The sequence below is a fragment of the Triturus cristatus genome, chromosome 3_2, assembly GCF_964204655.1.
Source record: "Triturus cristatus chromosome 3_2, aTriCri1.1, whole genome shotgun sequence".
Taxonomy (NCBI): domain Eukaryota; kingdom Metazoa; phylum Chordata; class Amphibia; order Caudata; family Salamandridae; genus Triturus; species Triturus cristatus.
In genome coordinates this window covers 297,725,980-297,749,994 of record NC_140584.1, presented here as the reverse complement: position 1 = coordinate 297,749,994, position 24,015 = coordinate 297,725,980, and the positions used below count along the sequence as shown (strand labels likewise).

Below are 24,015 nucleotides of genomic sequence, written 5' to 3'. Positions count from 1 at the left end.
TGCATCCCTCCCAGACAGCACCCAACCCCCCCCTGCCCATGTCTCCCGAGCGCCTGCAGAAACCACAACCAATCCAACCGGCCTCAGAAGGATGAAAGGCTGAGGGCACAAAAACCACAAAACTCATGCACACGTCCCCTCCTGCAAGCACCCCCCCTCCGTTCTCCCCCCTGTTGCTCCTGAGCACTACTGCCTCCCAACCGCGTCCAGGCCACCACCCTTTGGTACAGCTGCTGTTTTATTTTAATTTTTGATTACCCACCCTTTGCCCACTTCAACGTTCCTTTTTTTATATCTATGTCATCACCTTTATTAAGACTGTGACGGAGCTCTATACTTTTAATGACCGTTCTAAAATGGCTATCAGAAATGCATGCTGTGTAATCACCCCCCCCCCCTCCCAAAAAAAATCTGTCTGGAAGCCTTGTCTCCTCAGGGATTACTCAAGTGTGGGATGGCATTTTTTGCACTGAGGCCCTGGTAGGGGAAGCCAGGCGGTGCTTTTCTGGAAAGCTGGTGCAGCTCAGACAGAGACAGTCACGTACCAAACCATAGGGGCAATTCTTTTTAAAACAGGTAGGGCCGGGGCACAGATTACCATGTAGAGGGCAATGCCTCCCTGAACAGCCAGAAGGACAAAGGAAGCGTTAGCCACGTCAGGGTCGCCCACTCCACATTAAATGTAGGTAAGGTTGGGAAAGGGCACTGCTTCTTAAAAGTAGATAGGGCTGGAAAGTGTCAGTTATGCGGTCGGTGCCGCAAGTAAAAACAAAAACTCTTTCCTCTGTGAGATTCGTGGCATGGACTATTCTACTATTTTTGTGGCTTAAGTTTATACATTTTAGTCTTGCAGTCTAGCCTAGAGTCCGGTCATGTGTTAAGGCTACAATGCTTTGTGAACAGCATTAGCTGAATTAGGGTTGGGTTAAAATAAGGAGTGGAAAAATTACGTTACGGGTCCAGTGAGTGAGATTAGATTTTCAGGTTGATCTTCTTAAAGGTAGTAAAAACTAAATAGTCGCATTCCTCTGGTCTGCTTCACAGCCCTAAACAAGCAGAAAAGAAAAGTCTTTACAACAGCCGTGAAGCACAAAGAGAAAAACAACCGCTTGCCATCTGTTTTCATTCAGCCACTTTTATTTGCGTCAGGGCTGAGTGAAAACAGATAACTTTGTCACGGGCGGCATCTGAAATCTGCAAGGGCGTCAACAAAAGTGACAGCCAGCAAACCAGAAGCACAGAAAATACATTAATCACTACCTAAGCCAATGGAAAAAGGTTGTGACAGAGGGGCGTGGATTAAAGTCATACTGTTTACTATAGCTCTCGCAGGCAAGGAGCGCATGCGCGCTCCAACGCCAGGCCGAGACCTAAAAATGGTTGTATGATTGTGTTATACATGTAACAGTGCCACATGGTCCACATTGGATGCATAGAGGTGATATCTGGGTAGGTTTGTGGCTTGAGTTTTGAATTGCTGCGCGACCAGGGCCACTCCCACTCCACACTGGATGGTCCACTCTCCTAACACTTTAGATGTGCATTATGAGTTAATTGATGGGCTCTCCCCTTTGGATTCCCAGGGGTCTTTGTCTATTCTAACCCTTGGCGTAGTTCGCGAAGTAGCACTACGCGAAGCTACGCAAAGTGCACTTCGCACTATGCGAGCTACGCGTAGCACTTCGCGAACTGCGTAGTACCCTGTTCGCACTGTGCAAGATGCCATTTTCAATGATTGCACAGTGCGGACAAGCATCCGGCACTGTGCAATCATTGAAAACGGCATCTTGCACAGTGCGAGCTGTAGTTTTCTGCCGCTCAAGTAGATTTTTACTCGAACAGCAGCTTTCTCAACGCGGACTGGTAGTTTCTCATCGCGAGCGGTCGCGAGGATACGCGCCCACTCGCAATGAGAAACCTGACCTCCTCGCGTTGAGAATCTCGCCGGGATGTTTATTTTCCACACTCGCGATCGGCAACTTGATGCTGCTGAGTGCGAACAAGGAAAAAGTCTCGCCGGAATGTCATTTTGCTTGCTCGCGGTCCCCAACTTGATGTTGAGGACCGTGAGCAAGCAAAAAATAACCGCTGCACTACGCAATGCTACGCTACGCATGTTTGCACTGTGCTACGTGCAATTCGCGTAGTGCGAAGTAGCGCAAACTACGCGAGCGTAGCGTAGTGCTTTGCCCAGGCTTAGTGTGTTCCCACACCTCTTTGCGGACCCTATTTCCTTTCTCGCCCCCTTTTCTGGCAGTTTATTCCCATGTTAGTGGTCTGCGTTTTGTTAAATTCTAAAAATTGTTTGGCTGTCTGCACAGATTTATGTTATATCGCGTAGGGAAGCCATAAGTGTTGTATACTTGTAATTGACAGGACTTGCTCGCATACCATTTTCTTTATTGTATAATAATTTGATGATGCAACATTCAGATTGGTGGGTAGAGGTTATTTGACTAATGGTAAATGCTATATGCCGATTTCAACCATGTACGATTGACAAATGTACTGATGTTAGTGTACAGCAACTTCGTGATTTAGGCTTGATTTTTCTCTCTACTAGCCTTGTATGGTGCTCTATACGGTGTTGTACTTCCTTCTTTATATGTTTGCTACCACAAATTTCTAATAAACAGCTGTAAAAAAAAGTGCCACATGGTAAAAGCTCTGTCATGTGCCACAAATACATACAACATGACACAGACTCTCATTCACCCATACACATATTTTCCATTCATACGCACATGTTTGTTCACTCCCCCAGACCATGGTCTCACTGACACACATGGCAGTACTGTCATAGTGCCCCTAGTCCAAGTATTTTGTTCAAATCCTAGTCTTTGGCTCTATGGACATTAGGCTTAGATTTAGGGAAACTGGGTACGGGTGTGTCTGGTAACACCGCATGAGTTGCTTGGCTTTCAGTAGCTCACAATGCTTTCCACTGCTCAGACGCAGCTCACACTACAGAAAAGGTTGGAGACCCCTGTCATAGACAGTAACAGAATAGTGGGAGAAGGTGTGCCTGAATGGGCCATTCTGCTTGCAGGATGGCAGGACGGAGATTAGCGCAGCCCCACTTGCAACTGTACTTCCTGTGCTCTGCCTTCACACAAAAAGCCTAACAACTACACATTGCCACTGCAGCCAGCTTGTAGCCAGGGCCGATGAGGTAAGGAATGTCTAGAAGCGTCTCCCAAATTCCAGAACCAGTGCACCAAGGTATAAAAAGGGGACCTCAGACCCAAACTCTTTGGTACACTTTTGGACATGTGGATACTCTGCCAGGAAGAAGGACTGCTGTGCTGCTACAAGAACTTACACTCTGCTGGACTGCTACCCTAATGAAACTGATGCCCTACTGTGCTGACCTGCTGCCCTCTTGCCTGGGGAAGAACTGGACCTGAAACTCCATCTTGAACACAGAACTCCAGAGTTACTCAAAGGGCTAGTCTGCTGACCTCCTGATCTGAACCTCAGTGACATAAAAGGTTCCCTAACAGCTCCTGGACTCGTCATCAGTGAGTTTTTGACCCTTAAGTACTGTCTCTCCGTTCTTGGACGCCGATGTTGCTCTTGGGCACTTTAAATCAAGCTTTTGGGTTCCTCGTGACCGTGAACGGCCCTTTGGCACTGGAACCACGCCTCTCACTCCAAAAATCAGGTTGAGCCGCCGCGAGCCCGTCTCTTCGCACAGCAGCACTGACAGCTCTTGGGGGACCGCTAACGCAAAGCTCCCGCCCATCCGCCCACGATGCCTGGCCTGCTCTTTGCACCAGGTCAACCACCGTCTGTGATGCTCTCCTTGCGACCTTCTCCAATGCAAACAGGACTCTTGGCACAAAACTTGAAAAGGTAAACCTTCAGGATGACTGATCTGGAACTGTATCCGACCTGCAGCATGACCTTTTCACTGTGACCCAGTCCATTGCGACCAGATAGCTGCAGTTGGTACTTAATGCTTTGGGGTGGAATATAGAGTTTATTCTTTCAAAATTCATAACTCAAGTTCTACTGATTGGATATTTGTCGTTTTGATCTTGTTTTATTTATCAAATTAAGCTCTATTGACCTAACCTACTGTAGGATTATTTTGTGTGCCTTGACAAGGACTGTGGTTGCTGGTTGAGCAGAGCTCACATCCCAGTCAACCAGTAACCCAGTTTCTAACTCTATGAATATAATCTTTTGATCAAGTTTCCAAATTGAAATAAGCTCATCATAGCAAATTAATTTCCTGTGTTGATCAGTGAATACACAGATAATTCTCATTTCTCTCTCTTATTCTTCCTTAACACACACAGCGTTGGGGCTGTTGTGCCATATACTAGTGTCCTGTAATTCCAATTTTGGTTCCGATGAAGGTAAGGTGTACAAAGGAAGAGGGGGATGTCTGATTTTTAGGTCTCGCCTGAGCCAGCGCTTTAGCGCTGCTCTGACGAGAGCTATAGAAAACGGGGATTTGGAAGTGCAAACGAGTGCTTTTCAGGCCCCCAACTACAGTGCATGTGCGCCAGGCACGCGCACCATTTGGCAGCCTGCGTGTACATTTCACGGGCGCTTTGATGTTCTCAGTGAGCCGCGCGGCCACTGCGAACATCAAAGCACCTGCGAAATGATTACTTTCACTTTAGCGGCCGCACAAGTGAAACATACCCTCTAATTCTTCTTTGGGCCAGACCTAACCAACCCTTTCATCCTTACAATCTAACGTTCGCACCTACTTGGCAGACTGGTTCTCTGTTGCTCTTTTCTCCTCTGCTCTCTCTCCTCAGACTCCGTCCCTCCCCCTGTTGCAGCAGCTGGCATTACACGGGGGTGCTCATGTAAAGCGCTCCAATACAGAGTTCGCGCTATATAAATTTGCAATAAATAAATATAATGTGGTCCATGGAGCTTTTCGCTTTCAACGTGCCTGCCTGTTCGTCTGATTTGACCTGCCAGAGTGATTGACCACGTCTGAGATCGCTCCCACACTCTGCTAAAAAAAACTCTGATTCCTTCCAGCTCGCATCACCCCTCACCCACACACACATCCCTCGGAGGTGCACGAGATAATCTCTGTGCCCCCTTTTCTCTAACACCTCTGTGGATGTGCAGTCAAGAGAAAGAACCCCCCCTACGAAGAATCCCAGGCCCCGTGACCTTTAACCCCCCCAGCACCAGCCTGGCTATCATTTACCCCCATCACCCACCTCGCAAAGGGATGTCATTACTCACTACAGAGCATCAATTACAGAGGTGAGCCCTCATCACCCATCATCCCATTCGGCGCAGGAGCGCTGAATGGAAAAACAGCCCACCTCATGTCCACCCTGCTGTGCCGATATGGAAGCCGCCGGGGGGGCTGCCGTAGTGCAACCCCCCCAATCCACATCTGGGACAAGCAGGGGAGGGGGTCGCGCTGGGCTGGAAGCTGCAGCTTCATTGACTCACCTACACTTTGGGCTTTACACTTACCCAAGGCAAGCAGATGAATTCCTGAAGACGAATACCGCAGCAACCGCGCTAACCGCCCGAGCATCCTAACTGCGGATCATACATATACAGAGCAGGTGGGTTAGCACGGGAATCTGCAACTGGCACATCAGCCCAAGATCTCCGACACCCATTCAGCTATCTAACTGGGAATGTAACCTCTGTGCCCCGCAGTTCATGTAGACTGCATGATGCCAAGGGGTCATTGATCCTTCCCCAGAATTTTCTTCTAAAGAGGTGATCTATTTATCGAATTGTATTCACCAGAATGCATTTGGTTATACAATTTAAGCCCAAGACCCCAATTGGAGAGGATATGGCCTAACGGCCAGAGCTGCTGACATCGGAGCTGGGGAACCAGGTTCGAGCCCCGACGTCGGCTCAAAATCCTGGTATTCTGGACAAATCGATTAATCTCCCCGTGCCTCCCAAAATTAATGTGTCCGTGTGTAACGTAAGTGGTGCTCAAGTAAAAGCGCTTCAATACCTTCAGGGCGAGTGCACGCTATGTAAAACCGCAAAACAGAAAAAAAACTAGAACATGGACTAGTCGGTAAACTGCAGCCATCCGGTAAACCTTAGGTATGCTTGACATATGGTCATTATTCCTGCCACCACCCCCGGAGTGTCTTCTCACGCTGCTTCTAATTGGATCCATATCATGTGAGACACCTCTTGCCAGTCCTGGATTTGAAATCAACAGCATGTGCATGCTTTTAGATCGAGTTACCTTATGCTTTACGGTTACGGTGACTTGTGACCAGGTGGTATAACGCTAGTGTGACACCACTTTTCCATTGCTGGACTTTGCCTACATAATATTGTCATCAGCTGTGTTGGTCCAATTGAAATGAACCCAGACTACAACTCCCAGAATACAATGACATGTAAAATGCCCAGGAATGCAAACGTGGTGTTCTCTGACATGGAGCTATCTGATCACCCTGGTAATGGTAACAAGCATTGGCATAGCCAATAGGTCTCGCTTTTGGGACCTTATAAGTGTTTAACTATGCAACAGTTGCATAACTAAATACTTATAGGGTCCCAAAAGCGAGACCTATTGGCTATGCCAATACTTGTTGAATGGTGGGGTGGATACGCCATTAAAAAGGTTGAAGACCTCTAATCTAGCACTAGAAGTACCGCCTACCAATTAGAAACTGCTATGCGCCAGAAGTGCCGATTAAGACTTTCTGCCCGGGTTTAATCAAAGCGGCTTGTGTATCGACGCATTATAGTGCCTCGGCTCAGTATCGGCTCTTACGGTATCGTGAAATTCTTTGCCGATTACTACATTCGCCTGCACCAACGCCATGACAACCACCACCACCTTCACCGGTGTGGACCCCAGCTGCAGGAGCAATTCTAGGGTTTTGCAGCCACCTGGAGGGGCTTCCAACTTCTCTCTTGGCTTCGGTGAGCAGCCGGACTAACCAGTACGAAAGCACAGGATGGCATCAAATATATTCGTCCCTCCCGATGACCTCCCAGCTCCTAAGCCAGGGCGAGAGAGCGAAGCAGAGCCATCAATGCCGCAAAAAAGACCGCTGCCTATGTGGTGACTCGGCTGAACAAACGGGCGAGTCCGAAGAGTATGAAAACGTTGAGGCAGATAACGTTATCCCGTCTGACAGTGAAGTGCCTTCTGAACCAGCTTTTACAGACTCTGCCCCTGCAGTGCCAGCAGCAGTGCCGAGCAGAAGAAACCCTCGTGCTGGCAGATCCACCCTTATACTTGGTTGATGCTGTTGCTTCTTGCTGACTCTCCATGTTAGTCTTGTTTCTGTGTACTGACCTTGCTCCTGGACTTCCCTTTTCCATTTCTTTTATGAAGCACTTTATATATCTGTCCTCTTTTTTAAAAAATATTACATTTTTCACTGTCTGTCAGAATGGCATGTAAGTTGTAGGGATTTCTGTAGAAACCTACAGTGTTCGTGGTGTATTGCATAATGAAATAAAGTGATTCTGGTCAATGAAGAAGAAAAAAAAAAAAGACTTTCTTCCCTGCAGTGCGCACGCGCGTCAGCCGTTTTTAAGTCTCATGCAGTTTCACTTTCTCAATGCGCCCGCGCAGTTTTCTGTAGAATTTACTTACGTACGTGACGTCTCAGCGCAACGTCTATCAGTACGCACGCGTGATAACTCAAAGTTAAATGCTTTTATCTGGGCAGTGACCGGCTTGCGGGAAATTTCACCCAGATACAGCTGGAGTAGTTGGTGAGACCGGCAGGTGAGTGATCTGTGTGCGCATGCCGCGCAGATGTGAATGAAGAGCGGCTGAGCACGGTTATGGTGGCTGGTTGGGTGGTGTGGGGGTCATGTTCTGATGAACACGCGCGCTCAGCTGGGGATGTCCGCGATCCCCCATGAGTCGGGAGCGCTGGCACGTGTTCTTCCCTTCCTGTGCGACTTCCCCCATGTAGGCTTTTGAGCGACGTAGTGAGCGTCACGCGGGGGAGAAATAAAATAGTTGATTGCATATTACGTGGTCTGTAAGCCCAACAGGACCCTTAAGTCACCCGAGGGAGGGTCGGTAAATGGCGGGAGAGACATATAGGGGCTCGTAGAAGAAAACGAGTTGACGTCAAGCAAGAGCGATATGAGTATTTGAACGATCCTTTGTAACCACCCAAACGCGCTCTGGGCAAGCTGGACGGTGGTAAATGGCCAGGGGTCCGTGGGTCGTGAAGATGTTGAAGGAAGGAGTTGGCGTGGGGTGCGTTAAGGTTGGTGACGTGGTTGAAACTGGGCTTTGAGGCCATTTGAACAGTTGCTAAGCGGTATTGTCTGGACCGCTACGATGGCGTGATGTTGTATAGTCTTATATCTGCGCTTATCAGGAGCACCAAATCAACTAAGAGTGGCTTATTGGCTTAAATTAAGGGATGGGTTGATGCCGTTATCAAAGGCGCGCATACGTGCAACAAAACATTGTAACATAAACCGTGCTGAGGAAGTTAACATCAGATCTGCGTCCTCAGTTATCACTCTCATTCGTTTATACAGACATAAGCTTATACATGTATACAACCCTAAGATAGCAGTTTGCAACTCACAGTGGAACCTGAAATGTACTGCATCAGGGTTGGCTTGCGGGGTCCACAGTACTATCATCACTTCCCCAAGTCTAGGTTATAATGTATCCAACTGCCCCAGAGCTTAAGGAATTTACGTGGGCATCCTCAGCTTGCGTACGGCACCTTTACATCTAACGTATAAAAGTCGGTTCTCGACATTTAACAGTCTTACTAATATTTGTCAGTATTTTCAGTTATCAGGCGATTGACAGCATTAAGGAATAGCCAAGCGCAGACTCCATTTCTGTACTGGGCGTCCATTTATCCCGTTGGCTATGTGTACTGGATTTGCTGGCACTTTGGATTTTTCATAATGTGTCCCACGACTTTTAGTGTGTCCCACTTTTCAGAGAGGTGTCGAATGACCAGAGGAGAGAAAGCTCTCGCGACTTCCAGTGCAGAATTGCGTTGGTCACTAGCAGCAAACGATGTAGTTCACTCTGATGCTTTGTGTAAAAGTTCGAGTTGATTCCCCTTAGCACCCTTTTGTTTATCTGTGTTGGTGAGCACGGTCAAGTCAATATGTGCCCTTTGTTCCACGCAGAATTGTAGCCCTACTTCAAGGCTTGTGGAGTTTCTCTGTTCTTGGTTTTTAAATATTGGTTGTATTATTTGCAGCCCTAGTATATTAAGAGCATAGTGCTTTCCGATGCCTAAAATAAATGTCCTGTTTACTGAGCAGGTGCTGTCTTGGGTGGATGTGTTAACCACTTCAATGCAGTGAATGACCTGACCCATTGATGTCAAATCTGCATGACGTTAGCTGTGCAGCGGATGTTAACGGGTGGTCCCAAGCCATTTACGCTGGTAAAAGTCATAATGCAAAAGAAATACTTCTATCTCACTGGTTTCATATCAAAGTGAAAACAGACCTAGCCACTTGGTGTGGTTGGTAATTCATAACTGTTGTTTGAGCCCCAATCTTTGTGAAGGGACAGTGCAGGAAAGGGAAAAATATCCAATTTCCAGTACTGTCTGTCCCTTGTGAATACTTCCGTCCTTCCGGATTGCCCACTAGATAGACTACTTTCTGTGCTGGGACATACCTGAGCGCTATATTTTCTGTGCTGGGACATACCTGAGCGCTATATAAAATGTTATTAATAATAATCACCAGCAGTGTTGGTTAGGGGACATGAGGTGTGCATCCTACAGCCATGCATGGACAAGTGCTCTTCTGGGCCTAGTTGTGACATATGGGTCAACGGAGGAGGTAAATGCATTTTACTTGTTCTGTATGTTACCATGGTCGGGTTCTTGTCTCCTTAAAAACACTCATTCACGAATAAATGTGGGTGCTGTATATCTTGTTCTGCTGCGTGTTAGGTTACGTGAAAAGCATCATCCTAGGGTCTTGGTTATGCTTTCCTCCACCTGGAGGAAGACAGACTGGTATTTAGAATAGTGATTAGAGAAGGTGAGGGTGCAGTGGCATTATTAGCTCCATCTGTCGATCTTGGTTTTCTTGTGTCAAGGATGGGGTAAAGGTAAAATTCGAAAACGTGGCTGGTTGGCATGTTTCAGCCCAGGTGTGCCCTGTAGGGTCTGTGGACTGGCACCGTCTTCTGTGCCTCGGGGCGCATAAGACGGCGCCAGCACATGGGTCTTAGAGGACCGACTGCCCATCCTCTGTAGGAGCCCAACTACCTCCTGTTAAGTTATAGACCTAATTTCATCTATAACTTGCAAGTGTGCGAACAGGCGCATTAAAGAAAGGTAAGTGCAATAAGTATCTATGCACGTTTCCTCTTGACACCGTGCTTTCCATTGGTCCTGAAGAAAGTCCACAGACCCTACTGAGCACTCCTGGGCTGAAACATGTCGACCAGCCATGTTTTCAAATGGGTGCGATGGGAACAGTAGCTCTTCTATCACAGCACCACCACCTTGTTTTTATCTTTACCCCATCCTCGACACAATAAAAACAAGATCGACTGATGGAGGTAATTTTAATGCCACTGCATCCTCACTTCTCTAATCAGTACTGTAAATACCAGTCGGTCTTCCTCCTTGTGGAGGAAGGCATAACCAAGACCCTATGATGCTTTTCACGTAACCTAAGATGTGGAGAAACAACATGGATGAGGGTTTCTAAGGCGACAAGAACGCCCGAGCCTGGTAACATACAGGGCAAGTGATTAATTCCCCATGTGATTACACCTCTATTGGCAAGCCGAATAAATAGCAGCTTCTCTGTCCCTCATTTCTGATTGCAAGAAGGTAAATGCATTTCCCCATTTGCCATGGTGATGCTATGTTTGGGCTCTGGGACAGCTTGCAACCAGGGAACCATGCCACCTTTAGACATGTTGGAAGCTTTTGGACCCAGCCAAGCCAGTGCTTTGGCTTGTGTAGGTCTCTCCATTTTCTTACCAAGAATGTTTTGAAAAACCTCAAAATTCACACATTTTCCTTGAATATCCTAGGGAAAGATTCTAGAATTTGCATGGATATGCAACATTTCTGCCACTCAGTGATCCATGGAATTCGAATCTCCCTGCTCTGGGGTCTAGTTTTTAAAAATGTCTTGGTTTGATAGTTTTTCCTGGGTGGTGGCTAAGCATGGCTCCAAATTCTTCAGCTCACCACATCTGCAAAAAGATACATATTCATGCCAAACATTTGGTGTCCATCACATTTTGTGGAGTAATGGTTATGGGCGATAGGCCCATGCACACTAGTGGGGTACAATTTATATTGGAATAGTGTTGAAACACAGAATAATTAATATTTGTTATCCATTCAATTTCTCTCCCTTTTTGGCTGCCGAATGGAAACTGGTGTGCCAGCAAGAACACATTCTGTAAAATGTCCTTTGAGCCTCTTGATGGTACAAATAACCCCGAAATTCAGAGATGTACAAATAACCACTCTTCTTTAACTCTGCTTATTTAAAAAATTTATAGGTTTTTAATTTATTAGATTTTACCCTATGAATTACTGCATACTTCGTACACAATGCAAAAGTAGAAGTTGCAGCTCAGTTCTTGCCTGCTTTTTAGAATCCCCAAGACGGGAAGGGAGGGAGGGGGGTTGCTAATCTGGCCTGGATATCATTTGGGAATACAAAGTAATAAATGATGGCTGAAGCGCAAAGTGCATGAAACATCAGAAAGTGGCTCCGCTCTTGGGCGGGAAACGCTTTGGCATGTAAGGGGTGCAATCGGGTTTTCTTTAGCTATACATCCTTCTGTTACCACCATATGGCTTCAATATTTACGCCTGCATACATCTGTCCATGCTGTCTGAAATTCCCTAACAGTCCAGCCCTTGTGCGCAAGTTGCTTTGTATGAGGGGCAGCGACAGATGTGTGCCTTGTTTACAATTAAACCAGTTGCTTCCAACTCCTGCCATTTTATTTGTACCCAGCAGAGTTTTGGATTCTTTTTTTAGTTTGTCCTGTCTCTGGGCTGCCTGTGACACATAATTCAGCTGTATTATAATTCTACTGGTAGTGCAACTGCACTATCCAGTATATTGTAGTTGTGAGCATCTCTTGAAACTGGTTCCCTCTTTTTATGGGAATATCAGGAAGTTGACTCTAAAGATTTATTTGTAGATTTCACTGTTCACTCTTGAAGCTGCCATAGGAGATAGCACCGTACAGTAGTAACACCATTTCTTGCCATTTAAGATTTAGTGTTGTGTTTCTTTGAATTATCCGGAGGTGGCACGCAGCCCTTTAATGTATGGGACGGTGTTGCCAGAATCCATTTGCTTATAAATTCCAGTTGTACGAGTTGGTTTATTTGTATTGTGTACCTATAAAGGGTGGAACATTGTGATAGAAATCTCTTGTCAAGCTTTTTTTGTGGGGGGCGGGGCTTCACTTGTATGTGAGTACACCAGTGCTAATTTACTTTTAACTGGTTTAGTGTCTTTTTTTGTTACGTTGGGGAGACACTTACCCAACCTCTTTATAATGCACACTATGTCTGTTAACCTTCCCACCACCACCTAAAAGGACAGTTTGGTAGCAACCACCTTATGTATGTTCTCTCGTGCACTTTTTTTGTGATAACATCTCGGAAAACAGATCTAGCCGCTTGGTGTATTCCTACAATCATTTTTTTAAAGAGATGCGTTTATTCGTGAAGTAGCTTGGCACTTTCTTTAGGCATTTATTTCAGTGCTGCTCCCAAACTTAATTACGAGATCTTTGTGTGCTCTGTAGATACCTGGGAGTCGTTGCCTCACAGCCATGCTGCACTTGTCCAGTCGCTTCACTTCTCATGGGCAGAACAGTTGGGACTAATGCGCGTGGGTAATTATCAGATCTTCCAGTTTGAAAGGCCTGTGGGTTGTTTGACATTGGTACTGTCAGTACTCTTGTAACAAAGAACGTTTCCTTTTTAGGGTCAGACAACACAATGGTGGCCAAGAAAACTGTTAAACGAACCCTCTCAGTGGATGAGAAAAATGCATCTTCTGAAGTCAAGAAAACAAAAGGTATTTGACTTGTTTCTTTCCCGCTCACCCTACTTCACTAGTTTCATCCATAATGCCGAACTTTAGTGTCCCCTTCTGAACGAAGTGTTTTGACTTTATTGTTTACTAGAACCTGACAATCACAGCTGCAGTATTACTGAAACAGATACAATTTATTTACATTAATTGTGGAGTTTATTGTAAGTGGCTTTTTATGGGTAAACTTAACTGAAATACACTTGCATTGGGTAAGAGAATTTCCTAATTACTGGTACTTTGTTACTTAGTCCTACTCGTTCAAGTCGTGACAAAGCGGGTGAATCCTGCTATAGAGGTGGAAACTCCAGGAGAGGCTAAAAATGCAAGCCCTGCCTGCCTCTAGCTGGGCGCCATGAGAGAACTTGTATTCACAACATCCTCCTGTCACTACTAAGCACTGTGGAAGGCAGTGTGGGTGGGGAGTAATGAGTAGGAATAATTGTATTTATGTAGCGCTTACTACCCGTGACAAGACTTTGGAGTGCTTTACTGTGAGCAAAACACAACTCCGGAACTCAAGGTTATACCTGATACGTACTCTAGATCTTTCTAGAGACAGGTCAGTTTTCTAGACCACTAACCTGACACTAAGGAGTTAGTGTGCCAATCAGAAAACAATTGTACTGCAACCATTCCACAACCCACTTAGTAGTACACATTATTAATTTTATATATTTAAATACCATCGAAGTCTACTGTACACTATGAATTCTAACCACAAGGCCAATATGGCAGCCGCAACAGTTACCAAAAGTGTGAATAATAGATACTACTCTGACTGCTTCTGATATTCCAAATCAATCCTACGAATTCTGCTAATTGATCTAGTTTTAGCAAAGCAGAAATCGAAACCTATTAAGTTTGAGGCCGTACACACCTGCTTGAAAACTGAAGTTCTATATACTATAGAATATCAATGTTTGCTATTCTCTTACAAGTCTTACAAGTCTGTCTATACTGATAAGTCAGTGAGCAGAGGCTAAGGGCCTCCGGTCTCCCATCCCATTAGCCTTCTGTAGGAACGTGAGATATGAATCTGGACAACCTATTTCAGTGCCGTCTGGCATGGTGACTCCTCTCTGCCCATAACCTTCTATGCTTGACTTGTATAACCTCTTCTTGCTAAAAACCTTTAGATAAAACGGTTAACTGGAAGTGGCCTGATGTCCTTTCAATTATTTTGGTTTCACAAGATTGCACTTTTTGAATATCAAACGAGGTGAGTAGATGTCGGCCTTCTACAAACTCTTGGAAATCCAGAACAAGCTAATGTAAAATGAGTCGGCATTGTAGATTAAATATTACAGATATAGTCATGTAAACTTGATTATCACATTGCAGAACAAGCTAATGTAAAATGAGTCAGTATTTTGGAGTAAGTATTGCACATTTTTATATAAGATGGATTATCGCATTGCAGAAGATATAAGCTAAACGTGTGCCATGATTCTGACGTATTCATGATTCTCGTTATTAGCACATGTAACTCAAGCAAGGAAATGTCCAGAACAGAAAAACATATTTATAACCAACCATAAATGTGATAACACAGGAGGGTTCTCGGAATGCCAGCCTTTTCATGGTACCCACCCAGAGGTGTACAGGTTTTGCATTTCCTATAACATTTTTACGCCCATTCATGATTGACTACATTAGTAAATAAGGAGGGACCTAGAAGTAATTAAAATACTACTTTGCAAATAGTGTAATTTGTTTTTCCCTGTCTGCAGTTGACACGAGGCTTCTGATGTAGATCTACTTGATTGAACCATTCAAAAAGATTAGTCCTAAACTAGCAAAATTGCATGTCAGAAGTGCAAACATGCACCACCCATTTATCATAATAGCCATGCATACAGGACACAGGAGCTTTTAGCGCGGTGCTAAATTTTCTGCATTTCTTCACCAACTTCTGTTTCTTTCAGTGACTCATCCATCCCATGGCACTGTTGGAGGATTGGTGCTTGCGTTGGGTCAAGGCGATGTTGGACAGCTTGGCCTGGGCGAAGATGTCATTGAGCGGAAAAAGCCGGCCCTTGTAGTACTACCAGAGAAGATTGTACAAGTGGTGGCAGGTGGCATGCACACGGTGTGCCTGAGCGAGACTGGCAATGTAAGTTCCCACTGCCTCATATCAATCTCTTGCATGCCTATAAAGTTAAACAAGCATTTGCAATGCAATAGGTCTCGCATTTGCGAGAGTTGGAGCTATTGGCATTGTAAATGACAATGCCTTTTATTCATTTGTTTTGAAAACCTGCAAGCGGTGCATAAACACGCCCTTTGTACTTGTAGTCCTTGCGTACGAGAAGCAAGGCTGGCAGTAAAAGACTGCCAGCTTTGCTTCTCATTAACAAGGACTATAAGTACAAAGTGCTTGTTTACCACAGCTCGCAGGTTTTCAAACGCCTAAATAAAAGGCATTGTCATTTACAATGCCACTAGCTCAAACTCTCGCAAATGCAAGACCTATTGCATTGCAAATGCTTGTTTTTGTTGCAATCATACAGCTCAAAATAAATATTAGAAAATAATTAAGAATGCGGACACCAGAACTTGGGACTGGGTTGCTATAAAACAATTTAACCACGGTGTACATTTTAATAGGGCAGAGGTGCTTTCTAGCTAGCAGGTGCACTTAAAACAGGTACAGGAACGGTTTTTAGTTTTAAGGTGCATCTTGAGGAAAATAGGACTTGTTGGCGCAAATAAAACTCACTACTGTACGTCAGACAAAAAAGATGTACTTTCTCATTGAGCTAGGTGCATTCATGAACACATTCTCTGCTTAACTCACAGCAACATAGTTATTTTGCCATGTTTCTTTTGCATAATATATCCCAACACATCTGCGATCACAAAACTACGTAGACAGCCTGCCAAATGTTACTGCGCAGGAGTGCCAGGGACTTGAGAGATAAGCTGCCTGATGTTCCTGTGTGGGTAGTTCTCCACATGGTCTACTGCAATGGAATTGTGCCAGTTGGACAGACTGGCCTGGCTCTTCCGGCAGCTTCTTAGACTCATGGGTGGGAGAGATTGGTCAGCTCAGGGTCATGCGTGTAGTAGCCAATATAGCTTGGGCACACCATGTCAGCGCTGCCATCTGTTAGAGCTATTTTCACTTTCTACACATGCTGCTCTGATGGTGCGGATCCTATGGCCTACTACATGCTTCAATGATTGCAAGCGAGAGACCGCTGTATTGGTGATGGTGCTTCACACCATGTGAGCTGTGTGGCTAACTAGTACAATTATGGTGATTTACCAACAGGTAAGTATGAGGATTACAGTCCAGGCAGTAATTGTATAAATCAGGTCCAATCTGGATTACTAAACTGATGATATGCTTGTGTGATCCATCCAATCTGGATTTCTGGCATGGCAGTGTGATTTACATGCTGAGGGTTAAGTGGATTACTGACATGTAAACACTGACTCTCCGACTGAAGGTTACATGGATTACAGGCCTGCTGGTATCCGTTTTACATTCTTGGCATGAAAAAAGTATCTGCAACCAGAGACCACTCAAGTCTGAGTTGGGACTGAACCTGTACTTTCAGGAGTCTGAAGGGAACAAGTAATCTGCCCATGTTCTAGCATACTAGTACTTCACACTGACATCCATAGAAGCCACTATGCAGTGAGTAGAAAGTGTTTATGGGGGCAATGAAAAGATCAGGCCAGAGAGCAAGTGGGGGTAAGTGGAAGGGTGACAAGTGGAGTGAGGAGGAAATGGATGGGAGAGAGGAGGAGGAGGGAGTGGGAGAGAAGTGGACATTTTAGAGGAATCCATAGTAAACGAGGTGGGGTGGCGGTAAGACAGAAGGGGCATGATCGTGGAGAGGGGCGGTAAAGTGGAGGGGCAATAAAGTGGAGGGGACGAGACGAAAAACCAGAGAGGATGAGGGAGAAGAGACACTGAAAAGGAGGAAACAGTGGATGGAACTAAAGAACAGAGCAGATGAGAGAGGGTAGGAGAGTGTGAAGTATGGATGTGGGCCTTGTGAAAAGTTAGAATGCGGTCACCCAGGGTGAATTTAACCAGTTGCTGAAGTGGGCTGACTCTGCTCGATACTGTATGCTATAGTAGAATGAATGTGAATGACACAGCAACAGACCAATCGATGAAGAGGGCTAGCCATCTAGTGTTTGAATTACACAAAGTGAAATAGAAAACCTAGGATTCATGCTGGCTTCCCTGCTTGATGATTGATCGTAGGTGAATATTTTATTACAGGACCTTTTCTTAATTATCACGTGAGATCATCTTCAAATACATGAGTTTAGGATATGCACCGTGCAAAAGCCTCTTGTGTTTTCATTTGATAGACTAATGTTGCTCCATCTGTGAACTATATTACTGCATATCTGGCACATGCCATCTGACTTGTCTCAATTTAATAATGTCACTGTCATTGGGAGAGCTAGCTATAGGCCTCCTAATCGCCCCAGAGAGTATCAGTGAGCATACGCCAGTGTCCAGTGATCACTGGACATTCCCAAATCATGTAGAAGTGAGCAGACCGCTCCAGCATGCTTGCGTGTTTAGCACACCAGCACGCCACAGCTGCACTGGCGTCCTGTATGTCATATGTAAGTAGTTGAGTTGGATGAGCCTAGAGGAAATTACCTGTACCCACTGGGCTATGCAGGTGTCCCTCCAGTTGAAGTCATCCAGGGGTGCCACCTATCATTCCCACCAGGCTCCAAGGCGCAGAAATGGATCTGGGGAGTGAATTATTAGGTATTTATAAACCAAAACAAATGCCTTCTCGAAGTCTAGTAGGAGAGCCTTGGGTCCCCCAGCAAGGAAAGGCGCTCCTGAGCCACGTGCACCCTGCAAAGGCAATGTCTAGTGCTTCAATGGGGCCTGAACTCTGTTTTGGGTGCACCAGGTGTGGGAGCACCACAAGCAAGAGTAGCCAGTTTGTGTGTGAAAAGTTTCACTTTAGAATTGATAAGTAAAATCGGGCGATAAGATGCGCACCGATTCAAGGGTTGGCTCAGTTTAGGTAAGACCACGATGATTAGATGTCTTTTTAAAAGAAAATGTTTTTATTCTTGGGTACAAGGTCACCCGACCAGCCAGCTCCATAGCAGAACCTGGTAAAGGTTCCCACAGTTACTACAGTTTGTAATTCTATGTGGAATTTTTCTTAAACATCTTCTCAAAGCAGATTATGCCAAGCACTGCTACTTTTCTGCCTTCCTATCAAAATATCCCCACTGGAGGCCGTCAGAAAACGCCTGCACCATAGCTGGTTTTCTTGGAATTTCCTTTAAAGGCTAAGCTTGTCACATTGGCTTATCACTAGCAAGCCTTCGAGAATGAGTATGCAGAATAAATCTGTTCTATTTTATTTTTTTACAATTTTACTATGCCTTTGTAGTACAGTGCAGCAAAACTATACTGCCATACTCTACATCATGAGGGGTTTAGTGAAACTGGAACTTTCTTCCACCGGAAGTACGCAGAATCTCCTGCACGGCTGCTTTCAAACTGGAAGCCAAAAGACTCCTAATGAACAAGTTCTTACCTTAAATGGATTATGATCATCCGCTCGAAGTCTCTGATCCTACAACCGTTAGACCTTCATTTGATGCCACTCTTAGCCCGATATATGTATTAGTTGTTGTATTTTTCTCCTTTGACCACTTTGTACTGTAATTATGTTTATTATGCTTTTTTGATGTCAATATTGCATTTATTACCTTCCTTCCATCCTTTTGTAAAGCGCTCGGATATCCTTCGGGATCTTTTTCGCACTATATAAAACTTAATAAATAAACTGGCAGATTTACTGCATGAACACTCAAACTGATTCATTTGGATTTCCTGAGCCTTGTCTATTCGCAAAGGTGTTCGTGGAGGTGCAAGGTTTTCATAATTAACTACACGCGTGAAATAAAAGCTATCCGCTACTAACTGTCACTGGCCATGTTGTGCATTGGTGTGGAACAATAAAATAAACATGCCGTTCTGGCAAGGAAAACCAGTAATTAAAGGCATTTTTTTCCTTGCCAGACTAGTAATCACAATTGTTTTTGATTAACAAATACAAGAACCACAACAAAAAAATCGGAGTGTGATTCTATAATAACCATATCCGCTTAAAAAGATGCTAAGTTAGAAACGTATTATTTGGAACTACGCTGACATTTCAATAGTTTTTTCACTAACTAGCTGAAAATGGGGGGGGGGGGAGGGGGGAAGGGGGATAAAAGATTCCCAAACAACTATTCTAAAAGCTTGCGCTGTTCTTGTTTTTCTATATGCAGCTTCCAAGCCCCAGTTGCAAAGCCGGCTAGGCTTATCTGGTCGATTTTTAAATGAGAAATATAACCGCCAGTTTATTTTCCTATCCGTTTATCTTGTCGATAAGCGAATAAGTACCGAGCTGAATGCAGAAACACAAATTTCTATGGACATACAAGAATGTTTAATTCTTGTGGAACAAAGTGAATATTACTTTCTTTTAAGAGCTAGAAGTCCTTTTCCAGAGTGTTTCCCTCAACTTAGTGACGCAAAAAAAAGAAATCGCAACTTTTGAAGCCATCTTTGATCGCTTTAGCCAAGGCTTCCTCTGTCTTTTGTAGATTTGCATTCCCCCCAATCTGTTCTGGTAGGTAAATTCAGAACAGCCTCCCTTGCCTAGACTACCTCCAAAACTATAAGGGGAAACTCTTAACAGATGTTTCCCAGAATTATCTGAATCGACATATACAAGAAACAAATTTGAGTCTCTGTGGTTTCTAATACCTCACTCTGCTCCTGTACTGGTAAAATGAGAACCTATTTAAAAGTCCTTTGTAGTGAAGCAGTTAAAAGTTAAAAGAATAATCTGGAACTGAATGTGCTGACTTCTGTCATTCCCCCTCAAACAATACCCATCTTTTCCTCTTGCTTTTTAACAAACGTCAGTGCAGTTTTCTATTGGTTAACTTGTTCCTCTAGTCTTTACGGCCATTGTCAGACTGCTTACTAATTGAGAGAGACATTGCCCGGTATCCACTTCACTGGCATTATTGCCATAGTTCCATATATCTTTTGAGTAAGGTATCAACAGCTTTGAATTTTTAGTCATGAGGCAATATTCTTGCCAGCAAAATTGTCTGCAGAATCGAGTTCACTGAGATTGTTTCCCTGAGCTAGGTAATTTGTCAACCAGCAGTGCCAGTAAAGAGACTTTTACGGCCCAGGTAGGTGTGTTCTGCTAGTCACATCCATCAGCCATCTCCAAATATTTTTACTGTTCTGATTTATTGACGCCCAAAATATGTATGAACAGGAGCTTTTTAAGTGCCAGTGTTATTTTTTCCACTTCGCCTCAGATGCTGAGTTTGTGATAAATGTCCTACACGCTCTAACCAAGCCAAAATGATGGTTCAGCCATGGAATTCACACGCTGGCACATACATTGAAAAGTGTGTGTTTTATAAGAGCATCAAGAAAGGCCATCACACTCCTGGAATCTTAAGTGCATGACCTAAAGAGGTCTGCTTGGGGTGATTACTTGCTTTGCAGCATGCTTTTCTGAAGAGGGGGCATGGAGAGGTGTCAGTCAGAAGAGCAGTCTGCACACGGACAGTAAGTGCTCAAACAATATCCAATAACATGCAGATTAGCTATTTCTGAGCAGACTGTTTTGTCGAGTCGGACTGATATCTTAACTTTATTCCTTGGTTGGAACGCATAATGTAATGCGTTTTAATTGCGAGTCCAAAGGGGTGCCAGCCATCTTATAAACTGCTCTTTAGCAATGAAATCTTTATCAGCAGCGAACAGTCTGGTAACTGTTAGACACCCGAACATTGCAGAATGAAAGAAAATTGTTTATTAAAGAAAGTGTTTTTAAAATATATAAGGACATATGAGCTACTAGCCCTAGCACTCCATTGCAGCATTTTTATGGTGAATGTACACATGCACAGACAACATACTGCCACACAAATGAGCAGAGCCAGTGATTAAAGTGGGCTGACACATTGCCTCATGTTGTACTGAGTGGTAGGCAGAAGCAAAACCTTAATGACAGGAAAAATAGACCAATTGGTGATAAAGCTGCATGAAAGCCTCGTGTCTGCTTTTTTATATTTAAAAGATTTTTATTTTTTTTTAAAATGATTTGGCTATTGCCAGGCTTAATTAGCTCTTTTTGTTGGGGGGGGGGGGTTTGCAGAGTTTTATATAGCACGAACTTGACCCGAATCCAATCGGGTATCAGAGCGCTTTACATAGCAACAGTTACGTTACATGAGGACACGCGTTCATTTTTATTTGTTAGGCACGGGGAGATTAAGTGATTTGCCCAGAATCGCAGGATGTTCAGCGTCCTTACCGAGACACGAACCCAGGTCCGAGGTCGAGCGCCATAGCCGTTAGGCCAAATCCTCTCCCCTATGGTTAATCCTAGTCAGCTGATGACATGGGATCCACCTATAATCTGTAGTAGAGGCAAGCTCATCTAGTGAAGGTGAAACCAAATTTAAATGCTGCTCTGCATACATTTTTTTAGTCTTGGTCATTTGATACATTTTTCACACACCGAATACTAGCTGATGCATACCAAACCTGAGGAGATCTTCATTTGTGGGTATCAAACGTAAGTAAACGGTTTTGATCGAGCAATCTATTCAATCACATTTTGGGCGACCAGACTTAAAGCCCATCATTGTTTGGACACAGGCTCTTCCTGTGGGCCGTATTAGTCCGAGCAGTAAACTATTGCTGATGCAGGTTGGTTATGCTAACTAATACACGCATGTGATTTTTAAATTCTTCTACATGCAAATCCTTCACTTTAGTTTTCGGAGTTAAGTAGTGAGGCGTGTGTGTACCCATGCAGGAAGTGGCAGTAACATGACTTTTGGCGCTTGTGTATCCCTCCTTAAGCCTCCCTTCGTCTAAAGCAGCCCCCCTCTGCCCAACTATAGCTCTCTGTATGATGCTGAAGCCCCAGTGAATCATCACATGGCTTTCTGAAAGACTTTTTGCCTGCTGTTATAGAAAGCTCATATAAATACAGAATTCTAATACCTTGTCTTGTTTGATTTGCACTGCAGTTAAGCTCCTCCCTAAAACGTGCTTTGTTTTGTCTGGACATGCTGTAAAACTGTTTTGCCTTGTCTCTTAGATCTATACATTTGGTTGTAATGATGAAGGAGCACTCGGAAGGGACACTTCCAAAGAGGGGTCTGAAGCGATTCCAGGAAAGGTGGACCTTCAGGAGAAGATTGTGCAGATTTCGGCAGGGGACAGTCATACCGCAGCACTGACTGAGGACGGGCGGGTCTTCCTTATTGGATCTTTCAGAGTAAGTGAGTGGCTGGATTGCACGTGGTGTGGCGGGAAGACTGGGCTTTGGCCCTTTTTGTGTTTTAATAAGACCTCCAATAAAGACAAGTTAGTATAGTTCAGACGTCTGGGTGGCTATGTACCTACACTTCCCACTCACTAGGATTTATAGTACACAATCCTAATCTATAGTAGAGTTCTGACAAAATGTCAAAGACTTGTGCTTATTCATATCACCAAGACTGGTATATATTTTTTTTCCCCACTTCTATTTTAATCATTTGTGATTCTCAGTGATTGCAAAGAGCTTGAAGGTAAAATTGGAGAGCCTCATTCAGATATTGCAACAATAGCTTCCACATTTTTTTCAGATGCCCACCCTTTATCATGAGGTCCCATGTTAGTCTTGGCATCGGTGACTACAACCTCTTGATTGGTACAGCTTAAAGCGATGCCATAAGGACTTAATGGCTCAGTGTTTCTCTTTGTAGAGTTGTTGGTGGTGTTCCAAGAAAACTTTACTTTTGCCCTGTACTCCTTGTTGAGGGTTACCACTTAGATCCACAATATTAGGCATCCTGCTAGTAGTGGTTGCTATATGGCTTCTTGGTAGGAGGGTGTCTTTAGCGCTCTCATTGTTTCGGGCATCTAGCAGCTTTAGTGGATCAATAATTAAGATGGATAAACAAATTCTCATATATGCCTAATTCTGCTTGGTTTCTAAATGGCAAAAGGGATACTAGTGCAAAAAAAACTATTGATGGACAGAATGCAGAACAATGTCATGCATTCACCCCAGTACAGAGATCTGGGCCTAAATCCATCGTTTTTTTGCTCGCGATTCCAGTTTGGACCCAGCCATATGCAAATCAGTCTTGACCCTGTGCCCAATGGGAACAGTCCAGCCTGAACTGCCAGGCCAGGTCCTCTCTGGACTGGAAACAAGCATCCTAGGACCGGTTTTGGGGTTTCACCCCTCTTCAGCCAGGATAGCTTGATTCCAGTGGCATGGAGAGCACGGGACTCCCGTCTGAGCATACCCGTCCCACTCGGTGTGACAAATGCAAAAAGAACTATTGATGGACGACAGAATGCAGAACAATGTCATACATTCACCCCAGTACAGAGATCTGGGCCTAAATCCATCGTTTTTTTGCTCACCATGCCATTCCAAGAGGGAAACTAGTGTCATTGATTTTGAATAAAGAAACAAAATACAATACAAGTATTATTTTGTTTAAAGAGATGTATGGATGGCTCCGACTAAGTCTTAATTATGCGTTTTTGGGGTTATACCTTTTTTTTGTTCTAGAATTATTATTTTTTACTACCGTCCTCTTTTTTGCTATTAGGAAACTAAAAAAAAGTGTTTTTTTAGAATTGTTTGATATATATTTTTGTGGGTGAGTAAATACTGAATACGTTTTAATTATTCGTCTCATAAATAAATCGTAAGAAATAGGGCTTACGGTTTTATGGTATTTTTTTTTTCTACATTTCTATCTGTATTTATCCATATTTTCTGGCTACCTTATTGGCATTTATCCATATTTATTCTTCAAACACAAAATAGAGTGGTAACCTGAATTTCGATGTTTATTTAACTAATAAATATGCACTCATACTTTGCCTGTTGCGATTTAGCAAATTAAGCAGCCAATATAGCAGAACAATACACCCAGATGTAC

The 24,015-nt window shown here is 44.1% G+C and overlaps 1 protein-coding gene and 1 pseudogene across 5 annotated transcripts in view; both read left to right on the top strand.

The window, feature by feature from the left end:
* Positions 1–6,716: 6,716 nt before the first annotated feature.
* On the top strand, positions 6,717–7,224 carry LOC146857192 (jupiter microtubule associated homolog 1 pseudogene; annotated as a pseudogene).
* Positions 7,225–7,518: 294 nt separating this feature from the next.
* The window catches only part of RCC1 (regulator of chromosome condensation 1), a 78,838-nt gene continuing 62,341 nt past the window's right edge, over positions 7,519–24,015 (top strand). For 2 of the 5 annotated variants that reach the window (XM_085647663.1, XM_085647662.1), the window contains exons 1-5: positions 7,575–7,714; positions 12,737–12,826; positions 12,919–13,011; positions 14,955–15,142; positions 22,167–22,346. In XM_085647663.1, the coding sequence (XP_085503789.1) occupies positions 12,817–12,826; positions 12,919–13,011; positions 14,955–15,142; positions 22,167–22,346 (471 nt within the window). In that variant the 5' untranslated portion in view covers positions 7,575–7,714; positions 12,737–12,816. Of the gene's footprint in view, positions 7,715–7,960; positions 8,211–12,736; positions 12,827–12,918; positions 13,012–14,954; positions 15,143–22,166; positions 22,347–24,015 lie in introns of those variants that run through there. The other 3 variants (XM_085647666.1, XM_085647665.1, XM_085647664.1) reach the window with 2 other exon arrangements.